Source organism: Hoplias malabaricus, chromosome 9 (assembly GCF_029633855.1).
Source record: "Hoplias malabaricus isolate fHopMal1 chromosome 9, fHopMal1.hap1, whole genome shotgun sequence".
Classification (NCBI taxonomy): Eukaryota; Metazoa; Chordata; class Actinopteri; order Characiformes; family Erythrinidae; genus Hoplias; species Hoplias malabaricus.
In genome coordinates, this window is record NC_089808.1 from 22,649,884 (window position 1) to 22,665,243 (window position 15,360).

At 40.8% G+C, this 15,360-nt stretch overlaps 1 protein-coding gene across 1 annotated transcript; it reads left to right on the plus strand.

The window, feature by feature from the left end:
- The first annotated feature begins 116 nt into the window (after window positions 1-116).
- Window positions 117-13,472, plus strand: vcam1a (vascular cell adhesion molecule 1a). Its single transcript, XM_066681654.1, has 9 exons — window positions 117-303; window positions 1,534-1,812; window positions 2,598-2,876; window positions 3,831-4,082; window positions 4,416-4,697; window positions 6,239-6,490; window positions 6,958-7,221; window positions 8,713-8,979; window positions 12,368-13,472. The coding sequence occupies exons 1-9, from the start codon at window positions 243-245 to the stop codon at window positions 12,520-12,522; spliced, it is 2,091 nt and encodes a 696-aa protein (XP_066537751.1). The 5' UTR covers window positions 117-242; the 3' UTR covers window positions 12,523-13,472.
- Window positions 13,473-15,360: the final 1,888 nt, after the last annotated feature.

Here is a 15,360-nt window from a genome sequence, read left to right on the forward strand (position 1 = left end):
GAACTGAATAGATTCCTTCCCTTTGTTTTTTTTGGCTGAGGGGGTAGATTCGTGTGGTTAGAGTGGACGAGGGTGTGGACATTGGTGCAGTATCTTGATCGGATTGCCATCAACTCCTGTCCTACTTATATTTATGAAGTCCATTCCAACTCCGGACAGATCAGAAGGAGCCACACAGCAAGAGTCTTCTTGGAACATGATTTAATTTCTGGACTTACTTATATACAGCTTAACGACAAACAATGAATGAAGGAAATCAGCAAATTTTTCTTTTATGGATCTCAGCACTACATTTAATAACAGGTGGGCATATTTTCTTTTATCACAAATGTTTCTGTTCTTTATTGAGGGGGTAATATATGTTGTATACTGTACCTCTCCAAAGAAAATTTTCATCTGAATTGTCATTTTTTAGTTTGTAATGAATGGACCAATAGCTCCAAAATGATTAAATTAAATATTTTTGTATTGAAAAGTTAAGAAGGTTTTTTTTCCCGTCTTCGGTAAAGTTTATATTTAGAAGATGCATGTTTGTCTTTGGACAGAGATATGCTGATGCTGATATTCTTGTGTGTGTGTGTGTATGTATGCATATATATATATATATTAGTATTTAGTGCCAAGATTTACTGGTTAAAATTGTGCTGTTGATTTAACAAATTCATACAATTAAGGAGAAAATTCTGAACTTTGTGCTTCACACTTGCTCACAACACGTTTTTTTTTTTTTTTTAGAAAAATAAATGCACTGACTTTGACTTGAATTAAAGTTTATATATTTATTGTATTTAAATATAAATTATACAAGCTCCAAAGTCATTGACAAGAGGAATGATTTTGAATAATAATAATCTTAGATGCCTATGACTTTTGCACACTACTGTGTTTATAAACCTGGCAGAAAATGTATTTTTAAATAATTTATATTTTCTAGAAAACCTCTTTACTTACACGACATGTCCAAAAGTCTGTAGACACTCTTTTGGAATTAGTTGAAACATTGGTGAAACATGCCCACACTTATAAGCTTCTCAGCTTCTTAGAAAGGCATTGCCAGGAGAATGGGAGGCTCTGGAGCAGCAGTTCACCTGCATTCTCTGGAGTGACTGTGCTCCACTCAAATGTCCTCCAATAAAACCCTGCTGAAATACAGAATTTTGGCTTGTATTGTGGTATAATATTCTCCAGGTAGATTTGATCAGATTGTATTTTGGGATGTCTTGGGTTTGTACATGACATCAGTACATGCAGGTACAGTATGTGCATGTGATTACATTCAAACCTTACAGCAATGTTCCCACATCTAGTGTAAAGCCCTTCCATATGAGTAGAGGCTGTTACAGCAGAGAATAACCCTTCAATTATGCCCTTCATTTCAGAAGAAAACATTGGAATAGTCTGTCTAGAAACATTTGGTCATGTGATGTATGTTCTCCTTATATTCAAAATGGATGTGCAATGTTTCTAAACGACTGTATGCAATTACTGATAAAAAAACATTACAGATGGATTTTTTTTTTTTTGCCTTTTCAGCCACAGATGGCTTCAGTGTGCGGTTAGGACAGACATCTGTGATAAAACACGTGGACGAGAGTTTGGAGCTTGAATGCAAAGCACAAGGCTGTTCAAGTCAAGTCTCTTTCATGTGGCGTGGTCTACTTGACCAAACCGTCGGTGGGAGAGTGAAGACCAATAAGACGACCTCACGTGTAATATACGACCAATTAAAGATTACACACCAGAACATAATTTTATGTGAAGGGGGTTGTGGAGGTCAAAAATCACAAGCCAAGATTAAGATACAAGTCTACTGTAAGTACACTTCCCTCACATCCACACTTGATGCTCAGAATGCAGGCTCGGTTGGATAAACATCAACAAGAGGTGTTGAATATGTTCTGGGTGGGGATATAATCTAGTAATCCTGCAGGTAATCGTATAATGGTTCAAGGTAGTGACAGTTTCTGAGGGGATATAAAGAAAACATCAGCTCATGTCAATAATTAATTTTGTTGATATGAAAACTAAACCATGCTGAGTAACACAAGCAACACAATACATTTTATGTATGTTTTACTTCATACCTATACCAAGAATTTATTGAACAGCCCTCAAAGATCCCTGGGTCCACAGGACCCGAATACATCAAGCCATGATGATCATATTGAGAGATTACATAGGTCAGTGATGCTTAAACAAATGCAAATGTGTTGTAAAAGATCAAATATAGATGAGGATGAATACACTTGTTCATCTTCTTTATCTAATGATATTGAATGATAATGAATGATAATGCTTCATACCCATACCAAGAACTTATAGAACCCCTCAGATTCCTGAGTTTATAGGGCACAAATACCAAATTAGCCCGGGGAACAAATGACTTTTGGCTTATATGCCTCTCAGGACATGGGATCCTGAAAAGATATAACTGTAAGAACATAGGACCATGAAAGTAAAGGGCCCAGAGTAAATAGGACCTTGAAACATAGAACTGTATGTACATAGATCAGTAGGACAGTGATGATTAAACAAGTGCAAAAGACGCTTGTTCGTCTGCTCTCTGTAATGATAATGATAACACTTCTCTTTGGCAGCATTCCCTACTGATCCCGTGATTTCCCGTGTGAATGACACAACGGTCAAATGTATGGTCCAAACCGTGTACTCTCCAGAAGTGCTTCAGGTCCTGTGGATGCTTGGAGACACAATACTTTCAGATAGCGATTTCACATTTGACCATGAAAAAGGAATCCAGGATGTCTTCTCTGTGTACACTCCAAGCAAAGAGGTCTACGGGAAGAACATCAGTTGCAGTGCTACACTGAAACTGAGTTCAAAGGGAGACGAAAAGATCCGCTCAGTCACAGCACAGTGTAAGTATGGCTGGTTAGCATAGTGGCTAACCCCACTGCCCTCCACATGGCAAACAACTGTTCCTAGCTAGGGCAGGAACTCTATGCTATACCAATAAGAGTCCTTGTGAAAGAACAAATAATGCTGAAAGCCACTTGGGGTAAAAGTCTGCTAAAAGCTATATATGTAAAATGTAGGCTAATGCTTTAAAACCAAATCTGAACAACAACAAAAATAACATTAAAAACGGACAGTTTGCTAGTACTTTTAAGTAATTATTTTGGTAAAATAAATAAATAAATAAAAACAGTATCCAACAACAGAAAAAAAGATATTATGACATGCTAGGCTAATAATATTATCATTATACCACCTGAGATTGCTAATGTAAACTTGGCACTCTTTGTACAGAGTGGTATGAAGGAAGACTGACATATCAACATACAATTTCAGTTTACTTTCTGGTGCAGTTAATGGTAAGGGTTTATAGCCTTTGTCCATAGAAATGCTACTGAATTGCAGCTGTATTGAGGCATGTTATTAGCAGAGGTGGCAAGTAAGTCCTTACATTTACTCACAACTACTAAAGTGCAGTATTTTTTGATGGGATTTGTACTTTTCTCAGTTCCAATTTTTACTTTTACTCAAGAATATTAGTAAGTACATTAAACACAGCTACATATTATCTTTATAAACATAGCACCTTTCTGTGCTTGTGCTGATCGGTGGTGAAGTTTGTAAGAAGTATCCCTGCAGATCTAGAAGCTACACAGTAGTTAAGTAGCTAATGTTTTGAGCTGCTACATTTGTACTACATTGGAGGATGTTTGTACTGAATTTTACTTCAGTAATTATTTTACTGAAGTGAAATTACTTGATTTGAGTAAAGATTTCCATTACTCTACCCACCTCTGATTGAGGAAGAGATCTTGTTGTTTCTTGAAAGATCACCTCTTTGAATTTGCAACATGCAGATGGTCCGGCGTTCATCAAAGTCTCCGCTAACACTACAGTGAATATCGGAGAACGTGTGGAGCTGAAATGTGAGACGGATGAGAGCTCCAGCATCACGTGGAAGAAGTTGGGAAAAAGTGAGGCGACATTACTGAGCAGAACCACGATGCTTGTGATTGAACAAGCCAACATGTCTCACACGGGCAAGTACGAATGTGAGGCGGGAAATAACCTGCACAGTCGGCGGGCTACAATGGGTGTAACTGTATATGGTAAGGAAGCAAACACTGTTCTGAGTATGTTTAACACTAATACTTACTGTGTTTTGCTTCATACCCATACCAAGAACTTATAGAACCCCTCAGATTCCTGAGTTTATAGGGCACAAATGCTTTTGGCTTATATGCCTCTCCGGACACGGGATCCTGAAAAGATATAACTGTAAGAACATAGGACCATGAAAGTAAAGGGCCCAGAGTAAATAGGACCTTGAAACATAGGACTTTATGTACATAGATCAGTAGGACAGTGATGATTAAACAAGTGCAAAAGACACTTGTTCATCTGCTCTCTGTAATGATAATAATAACACTTCTCTTTGGCAGCATTCCCTACTGATCCCGTGATTTCCCGTGTGAATGACACAACGGTCAAATGTATGGTCCACAGCGTGTACTCTCCAGAAGTGCTTCAGGTCCTGTGGATGCTTGGAGACACACTACTTTCAGATAGCCAGTTCACATTTGACCATGAAAAAGGAGTCCAAGACATCTTCTCTGTGTACACTCCAAGCAAAGAGGTCTTTGGGAAGAACATCAATTGCAAAGCCTCAATGAGACTGAGTCAAGTACCAGAGAACCAAAGGGTCCGCTCAGTCACAGCACAGTGTAAGTATGGACATTTAGCACAGTGGATGACTACACTGTCCTCCATATGGCAGACAAGGCTATTCCCAGCTAGGGCAGAAACACCATGCTCTTTTGAAAGACTCAAAAAAACAGCATTAGACATCAGTTACAGAAAAATTATACCTGGAATTTGCTCCCTAGATAGCAGACATATTTGGGAAAACACTTTTTTTAAATTATAATGTGGCCCAAAATAACTGTAGATGTGCCACATTGGGCCAAACATTCATTACCATCTGGGTCTGGATAAAAGTGTTGACTAAAAGCTTTAAATGTAAAATGTTATGCTTTAAAACTTTCAAAGACCAAACTGAACAACATCAAACAAAATGTAAAAATTTTTGGTAACAACACAGTATCATAAAAGGATTTTGTTTTGACGTGCTAACACTAATGCTAGGCTAAAACAGCACCATAATGGTGTCTGAGCTTGCTAATGTAAAACTTGGCAGTCTCTGTACACAGTGATAAAAAGGGAGACTGACATGTCAACATACAATTTTAGTTTACTTTCCGGTGCAATTAATGGTAAACTCTGCTAAATTGCAGGTCTATTGCTGTTCCTTATTAGCAAAGGAGGGTAGTAACAACTTATTTATTATTAGCAATATTTATTTGATGGGATCTGTATTTTCCTGAAAATTTTTACAATTTTTTCTACTCAAGAATATTAGTGAGCAAGTACATTAAACTTTTAGGTAACATTTTAAATTACAGCCTGATGATTACTGCGTAAGTACAGAGTAAGTACCTGTTAAGTAAGGTGTAAGATAAAAAGTACTGAGTAAGTAAGTGATATGATACTAGAAATATGTGGTTATTACTGGGTATGTTACAAATACTTCTACAAATAAGGCACGTAACTACATTCCGAATCCACTTGTACTTCTAAGTATAGTTTGCAAGTTACTATGTGTCATTTTCTTATAAATATTAAATGCAGCTTCTATTCTGAATCCACTGTAGTTCTGAATGTAATTATAGATCCTTTAACGTTATTTACAGTGCACCTATAGAGAAGGATATGGCCAGCTACTTTCATTACAGGCTCTAGCAGAGTTTCTAGGTGCTTTGTACTCATTAGGTTCAGCATGTGTGATTTACCACAATAATCATTATCACATACTTCAGGGATATTTTACACTGTTTTGCCTATATGTATTAAAACATTATATGTACATAGCAGACTAATGATGAAAGGGGTGTTTCTCTTCTGCTCTTCTTCCTAATTTATACAATGATTGTAAGATACCAGTAATAACCACACATTTCTAGTATCATACCCTTTACTTACTCAGTTTCCCCTTCAGATCTAGAAGCTCCTGTTTAGTAGTTAGTTTTTTGAGCTGCTATATTTGTACTACATTGTAAGTTGGTACTCTATTTTACCTTAGCAATTATTTTACTGAAGTGAAATTACTTGATTTGAGTAAAGATTTCCATTACTCTACCCACCTCTGATTGAGGAAGAGATCTTGTTGTTTCTTGAAAGATCACCTCTTTGAATTTGCAACTTGCAGATGGTCCAGCGTTCATCAAAGTCTCTGCTAACACTACAGTGAATATCGGAGAACGTGTGGAGCTGAAATGTGAGACGGATGAGAGCTCCAGCATCACGTGGAAGAAGTTGGGAAAGAGTGAGGCGACGTTACTGAGCAGAACCACGATGCTTGTGATTGAAAAAGCCAACAGGTCTCATGTGGGAATGTACGAGTGTGAGGCAAGCAATGACCTGAGCAGTCGGCGGGCTACAGTGGGTGTAACTGTTTATGGTAAGGAATCAACCACTGTTCTGAGCATGTTTAACACTAATACTTTAGTGCCAGACCTTTTAAAAGTTTCAGAGACTTATTGTCTTACATGTTAAGCAAAGAGTTTGTGGAAACCCGTATTTATTATTGAGCTCAAATATGTTAGCCACAGTGCTAACTAGTGTATAAAATTGAACACATAGCCATTAAATCCCTAAACATAGTATAAAATCTTTGTATCTTAAACTCTGCTACTATGAGGTCCACAGGATATGGGACATTATTGAATACAAATTCTCTATAACCTTAGCCCCCTAGTTCCAATTTACTACTGATTTTGTTAGTTTGCTGCTCATTTATTTATTTATGGGCCTCCCACTTTAAGTGTCCATTTCACCTGACAAATTAGATATTCCCAGTGTCTTGGTTTTACTGATACTCAATGCATATTTGGTGATAAAAAATCATCCTAGGTCTGTTTCCTGCAGGTCCTCCAAATGTCCCAAATATCAGACTGAACCAGCCCACCAAACCGAGAGCAGGAGATAACGTTACTATATCCTGTGATTCAGACAGTGTACCACTGAGAGAACTGACCTTTTCTGGGGCTTCCCTGACTCAGGTGGAAAAGCAAAGTTCTTCTCTGTCCATTAACATTCCCTTCATTCAGCTCAAAGACTCTGGGCTCTACTATTGTGAGGCAAAAAATGAATTTGGCAGCATGAGAAGTAGCTTAAATATCGCCGTCCAAGGTAAGATTTTTAACTTTCATTTTTACCAGTTACATCTGACAGTAGACAGTAATATATGACCTCCACTATGACCTCTATACAATATAGATAAAAAAATATATCTCAAAAATATAACTCAATAATTTCAGTTTTTATACAAATCTTCCCATCTACATTGTGCCAAACTTGCACAATAAATACAGAAGTCTCCAAAAGTTAATAAAAGGTTCCCCTATCACAGTCACGGGTGTTCACTAATGTACAGCTGGTATATTTGACATAAGAATGCACAAAATTAAGTGGAGTAGCTACAAATGAGTTTAAATTCACTGTACCCAACGCCAAATGTTGGCTAGTGGTGTTTTAAGCTCCTTAACCCTTTAAAGCCTGACACATGAAATAATAGTACAATAAAACTGATTTTTTTTAACATCACACATTATGTGGCCCTTTAACGAAAAATTTAAATGTTGTTCATTTTTAATTTTTGGATCATATAATTTATGAAAGCATCATATTTAGACATTTAGCAATATATATATTTTTTTTATTTTAAATTTAAATTTTTATTTTTTTTATATTTTAAATTGATCTTTCATTTAGTTCACTGCATCAGTTTAAACTGTTCTTCAGATTTCTTTAAAATTTTTTCTTAATTTTGTTCATTTTGAAAATAAAATTGAGCCGATGAGAAACACTGCTCCAGAGGGCCTTGACCCATTAGTACACTCTGTTCTTCTCTCTGACCTTTTTACATTTCATATACTGCTGGTAATAAAAACACCAAAACAACAATGGCTCTTTTTTGTTGATCTGCACAACAGTGTTTCCACATTTAGAGAAACTACAGTTGATTCGGTTACTGTCTGAACCTTGGCTTGAGGTATGAGGTCATTCAACAGACCTCTCACACTCACCATCATCATCTTCCTGTCTCACAAAATCTATGTCGACAACTGAGCCAACACATTTGTACATAAAGGCTTTTGGAAAACTAAAAATACATTTTTGTTTCATAAAAATATTTTGTAAAATTGTCTAAATGGATTTTACTGCTGTAAAAAAAAACATTGAATTTTCTGAATATTTGTTATAATTAAAGAGCATTTAACAGGTAGAATACACTACATCTATGAAATGGAACAAAAATGCTTAGTTTTACTACAAGTAACATCATACAAATCAAACCTGGAATTACTTCAGTTTAATAAAAACTAGTCTTGAGATTTTCTCCTGTGTTTTCATGAAGATGTGTTTTGTAATGGTTTGGTAAATGCATGGAAATGCTTCCACTTCCATTCACAGTTTAGGAGTGAACTCAGAACACTTGCCCCAAAAAAAGGATGGAAGTATGTTTTCATTGCATGATGAAAGAGCCACCTCCAAAAGTCTTATTTGATACCTTTGGCTTTAAAGGGTTAATTTTGTCAAAGTAATAGAGCACCTGTAAAGTTCCTATTTGATCAATGACAATAAACCATTCTTAAGTCTACAACTGGTGTGTCTGCAAAGCTCCTCCCAGGAACTCCACAGTGGAGGTGTTACCATCCGTCCAAGTCATGGAGACTCAGAACATCTCAGTCAAGTGCAGGACTCAGAGTTTTCCTCCAGCCAGCATCACTCTGAGGAGAGAAGCCGATGGCTTTGATGGGTTTGCCAAGTTTTCAGATGGCGTCTTCTTCCTCACCGACATCAGATCTGAGGATAAAGGAATGTACACGGTCAACTTCACCAATGAACTGGGATATGAAGTCCAGACCTTTGAACTCCTTGTTAAAGGTAAATGTTTGATTATATTCAGTCACCATTCTCAAGGTCAAGCATGGTCCAGAGGGGTAGAAAACAACCCCCAGTATTGTTCTAGTGTGATGGAGCTCCATTCAATAGCAAGTCTAAAGCCTGGTCAGAAGAGCTGACGCAGTTGATTTGAACTGAATTAGAAATGTTATGGGGCTCCTTGGCGAGCGCCTGGTGGCCGGACTTTCACCTATGGAGTCCGGCCGGGCTTAGCCCGAAGGGGATACATGGGTCCACTCTCCCATGGGCCCACCACCTGTGGGAGAGGTAGTAATCCGGGTCTGGTGCATTGTGGATCGGGTGGTGGTCGGGGTCGGGGGCCCTGGCGTTCCGATCCTCGGTTACTGAAACTGGCTTTTGGAACATGGAACGTAACCTCTCTGGTGGGAAAAGAGCCTGAGCTGGTGCGCGAGGTTGAGAGGTACCGACTAGATATAGTTGGGCTCACCTCGACACACAGTATGGGCTCTGGAACCAATCTCCTCGAGAGGGGCTGGATGCTCTTTCACTCTGGAGTTGCCCAGGGTGAGAGGCGTAAGGCAGGTGTGGGCTTACTCATAGCCCCCCGGCTTAGCGCCTGTACGTTGGGGTTTACCCCAGTGGACGAGAGGGTAATTTCCCTGCGCCTTCGGGTTGGGGAAAGGGCTCTGACTGTTGTTTGTGCTTATGCACCGAACAGCAGTTCAGAGTACCATGCCTTCTTGGGGACCCTAGAGGGAGTGCTGGAGAACACTCATTCTGGGGACTCCATTGTTCTGCTGGGGGACTTCAATGCTCACGTGGGTAATGACAGTGAGACCTGGAGGGGCGTGATTGGGAGGAACGGCCCCGCTGATCTGAACCCGAGTGGTGTTCAGTTATTGGATTTCTGTGCTCGTCACAGTTTGTCCATTACGAACACCATGTTCGAACATAAGGGTGTCCACAAGTACACCTGGCATCAGGACACCCTAGGCCGCATTTCGATGATCGATTTTATAGTCGTATCATCTGACCTGCGGCCATATGTTCTGGATACTCGGGTGAAGAGAGGCGCTGAGCTGTCAACTGATCACTACCTTGTGGTGTGTTGGATCAGATGGCGGGGGAGGATGCCGGACAGACCTGGCAGGCCCAAACGTGTGTTGAGGGTTTGCTGGGAACGTTTGGCAGAGGAACCTGTCAGAAAGATCTTCAACTCCCACATCCGGCAGAGCTTCGACTGCATCCCGGGGGAGGCTGGTAACATTGAGTCCGAGTGGGCCATGTTCCGGACCTCCATTGTTGAGGCGGCTGAACGGAGCTGTGGCTGCAAGGTTGTCGGTGCCTGTCGGGGTGGCAATCCCCGCACTCGGTGGTGGACACCCCGGGTGAGGGGGGCTGTCAAGCTGAAGAAAGAGTCCTATCGAGCCTGGTTGGCTCAGGGGACTCCGGAGGCAGCCGACAGATACCGAGGAGCCAAGCGGCTCGCAGCCTCGGCAGTCGCTGAGGCAAAAACTCGGGTGTGGGAGGAGTTCGGTGAGAACATGGAAAACGACTTTCGGTCGGCTCCAAGAAGTTTCTGGCAAACCGTCAGGCGACTCAGGAGGGGAAAGCAGTTTTCCACCAACACTGTATATGGTGGGGGTGGGGAACTGTTGACCTCGACTGGGGACGTCACCAGACGGTGGAAGGAATACTTCGAGGATCTTCTCAATCCCACCGGCACGTCTTCCGCAGAGGAAGCAGAGCTTGGGGACCCCGGGGGGGGCTCGTCTATCACTGGGGCTGAAGTGGCCAAGGTGGTAGGGAAACTCCTTGGCGGTAGGGCCCCGGGGGTGGATGAGGTTCACCCCGGGTTCCTCAAGGCTCTGGATGTTGTGGGGCTGTCCTGGTTGACACGTCTTTGCAACATCGCGTGGACATCGGGGGCAGTGCCTCTGGACTGGCAGACTGGGGTGGTGGTTCCCCTTTTTAAAAAGGGGGATCGGAGGGTGTGTTCCAACTATAGGGGGATCACACTCCTCAGCCTCCCCGGTAAGGTCTATGCGGGGGTACTGGAGAAGAGAGTCCGACCGATAGTTGAACCTCGGATCCAGGAGGAACAATGCGGATTCCGCCCCGGTCGTGGAACACAGGACCAACTCTTTACCCTCGCTAGGATCCTGGAGGGTGCATGGGAGTTTGCTCAACCAGTCTACATGTGTTTTGTGGATCTGGAGAAGGCATTCGACCGTGTCCCTCGGGGTATTCTGTGGGGGGTGCTCAGGGAGTATGGGGTACTGGGCTCTTTGTTACGAGCTATCCAGTCCCTGTACAAACAGAGCAGGAGTCTGGTTCGTATGGCTGGCAGTAAGTCCGACTGGTTTCCAGTCGGAGTTGGACTCCGTCAGGGCTGCCCGTTGTCACCGGTTCTGTTCACAATTTTTATGGACAGAATTTCTCGGCGTAGCCAAGTGGCGGAGGGTGTCCGGTTTGGTGGTCTCAGGATCCCATGTCTGCTTTTTGCAGATGATGTGGTCTTGTTGGCTTCATCGAGCCGGGACCTCCAGCTCTTGCTGGACCAGTTTGCAGCCGAGTGTGAAGCGGTAGGGATGAGGATCAGTACCTCCAAGTCCGAGTCCATGGTACTCAGTCGGAAAAGGGTGGAGTGCTCTCTCCAGGTTGGAAGTGAGATCCTGCCTCAAGTGGAGGAGTTTAAATACCTCGGGGTCTTGTTCACGAGTGAGGGAAAGATGGAGCGTGAGATTGACAGGCGGATCGGTGCAGCGTCAGCAGTAATGCCGGCTCTGTACCGGTCCGTTGTGGTGAAGAAAGAGCTGAGCAGAAAAGCAAAGCTCTCGATTTACCGGTCAATCTATGTCCCAACCCTCACCTATGGTCACGAGCTTTGGGTAGTGACCGAAAGAACGAGATCGCGGGTACAAGCGGCTGAAATGAGTTTTCTCCGCAGGATGTCTGGACTCTCCCTTAGAGACAGGGTTAGGAGCTCGGACATCCGGGAGAGACTCGGAGTGGAGCCGCTGCTCCTCCACGTCGAGAGGAGCCAGTTGAGATGGTTCGGGCATCTGGTTCGGATGCCTCCTGGACGCCTTCCTGGAGAGGTGTTCCGGGCATGTCCAACGGGGAGGAGGCCCCGGGGCAGACCAAGAACACGCTGGAGAGACTATATGTCTCGACTGGCCTGGGAACGCCTCGGTATACCCCCGGAGGAGCTGGCGTCGGTGGCTGGGGAGAGGGAGGTCTGGGGTTCTTTGCTCCGACTGCTTCCCCCGCGACCCGGACCCGGATAAGCGGTGGATAATGGATGGATGGATGGATGGATAGAAATGTTATTTCATTGTATATGTTGCTGTGGAGAATAGATTTGACCTGGTGGATTGTGTGTAAACCAGGGGTCTTCTGTTTTCAGAGCGGCAGACCATCACCCCCATCCTGACCAAGACTGTTGTTCCCTCAGTGAGCTCTTTCTCGCTGTTGACCGCTGCAGTTGTGTTAGTCCGATACCTGAGGAAAGCCAAGAAAGGCAAAGGTGATATGAACATGGGTGAAGTATTAGATATATAATCTCAAGACCGGGACAGAGTTATTATAGAAGGTGGTATTGAGTAGTGGATAAAACGACATTCAGGGTTTGTTTCTTGAGTAACTACACTGTATTTCACCAACAAGTGTCCTTAGGCACTCCTTCATATACCTGCATCTGTAGCATTGTTAAAATAATTAAATGAGTTTGATAAATGCCATGAAATACAAATGTATACCTGTTGTCATTGTTTCATTAGTGGATTCATTAGCTTCCTTATTGACAATAGACGTACAATGGAGAAATTACCTCACATGACTTCCTGCAAACCAAAGGATTTTCTGTGAAAACATCACGGGCTGCTTATACTACCACAAATCCAGCACAAAGAAACCAAGGAAATGACCCCAGACAGGAGTGAAGCTCCAACTTGGAGAAGCAGGGCAGCCTTCCCCTTCAGCAACAAAACACCATGCACTCTGCTGAACACAAAAGATGCCATTTCAAAAGACAACCTGAGATACTCTAACAACTGAGCAAATTCTGTTCATGTACCAAATCCTCGCTTAAAGGTAAAGCTGCCCTGCTCCTCCAGGTTGAAGTTTCCCATTACTCCACGTTGCTGGATCTGTGGGTGCACAAGCAGAGGAGTGGTCCACACTGTGACAAGATCTGTAACTTATCCCCAGATTTATGGCAGCTTTCTAACTGTATATTACCTGTATAAGCTCTTGTAAATATGAATGGTCCTAATTAATTGTAAAAAGATATGTAACACGGTTGGGTGAGGTACATTAGGACATGCACAAATTAAGGTGAAGCATATTAATCTTTTTTGTTAATATAGCTAACATTAAACAGTGATATGATATTTTTCATATGTCATAAAGTGCATGTTACCATGAAATCAGGGTTTGTCCTTTTTCTTTGTCAGATATACAGTGCGTGTAAGATATCTAAGATATCTCTAATGCCAATGTACTTGTGCATGAGATTAATGCGTAACGTAAATTAGGGGTGGACGATATGGCCCTAAAATAAAATCACAGTATTTCAGGGTGTTTTGGCATTAACTATATTCTTGCCGATGTGAATACAACACTGAAAAATACTTTTATTAATTTCAAGAACACCCTAGTGCAACAATATAAATGTTATATTAATAATAATAATATTAAATTAAATATATTTAATATATATTTATAAATTCAATGGTTTTATATATTAAAAGTATGGTTTTATTTTACCACAAATGTTTCAAATATTCAAACATTTGCTTATTATATAAACAACTGTGATTTACCAAGATTTGATATATATTTGTATAAAATATATAATTTAGCATAAAAATATATCACATAACCAAAGTCCAGAAAATGTCATGTGTGCGTATAAACATAAAAAGGAACAATTATACAAAAAGTAACCTTAAAGCTTCACAGTAAATAACAAAACAAACACAGAATACACTGTAAAAAAATTGCTTCAATTGGTAACAAGTAATTCAATTAAGTTTATCCAACTTATTTTTTTAAGTTTTTGAAGGTTGAACTTAAAAAATTAAGTTGGATAAACTTAATTGAATTACTTGTTACCAATTTGAAGCAATTCAATTAAGTTGGATCAACTCTTCTCTTTTTAGAGTGCACGATTATCACAATATTGATTTTTTTCATCATTCTAGAAAATATGACGATATTATCATGAACAGTACTATCTGGCACAGCCCTAACGTAAACAGAATATGTCTGAATTGGGTCAGTATTTCAGTTCCTTACAGGTGTGACTTTACATATACATGACTATATTGTTATTTTATTGTCCTATTGATAAAAATACTCTTTTTTAATGTAATATAAAATGTATATGGATCTTACTTGCTGGTTCTGCATGCGCTGACACAGGGAATATACTTCAGCCAATCACAATTACTCTGTGTTAACAAAGCAGCATTAAATTCTTTAAGATTTTTTGTGGCCTAAACAATAGGTGATAAAAGCTTAGGTGATAAAGGCCTTTTGGGTTTTTTTTTTTTTTTTAACAAAGAAAATAAATCCAAACTTGTTCTTTTAGTGACTTTTCAACAACACTATTATTTTGTACAGAAAGTGGACATTATTTCCTGTTTTTCCTATTAAGTGCATAACTCAGGAAGAAGTAAAAACCCATCACACATAACTTTCCACCAGTAGTTCTATTACTAACAACTGGTAATAACAGGGCTCATGTTACTTTTGGTCTTGTGGTTTCGGCAAATAAAACATCATCAAACATTTTTTCAAACTGTGCAATATTAAAATGTGATTATTCACTACATAACCCAGTGTATTTGAACACATGTTTACACACAATTTCATGTGAAAGTCCCTATGCAGAGGTAAGGTAGGCTATTAGTCTAGTGTCTATATTATTCTGTTCTCGGTAGCCCTCTACCCAGTGCTAGGCATTAGTTTCCAAGAAGAAGAAGAAACATATTTATTTTTATTACTCCTCTGCATTTCACCCATCTGTGATAGTGAACACACAAATACACCCTAGTGAGCAATTCTTCACAAACACTACTGGCAGTGAACACACACACACACACACACAACCACAGCAGAGGGCTGTGACCACCTCAACGCCAGGGGAGCAATTCGGGGGTTAGGTGCTTTGCTTGCCGGTCCTGGGAGTTGAACAGGTGACCCTCCAGCCTCAAGCTCGCTTCTCTATCCTCAAGGCCACGGCTGCCCCCTTGGTGACCCTTTTGCTCATGAACAATTTCTCTAGAAATACAGATAGAGTTTTGTGCTTTTCTATGGAGATTATCCATAGTTCCTACAGTGTGCCAGTGATAAAGAAAGAATTGAGATATGCAAGAGATCCAATGGTGCGAGTAA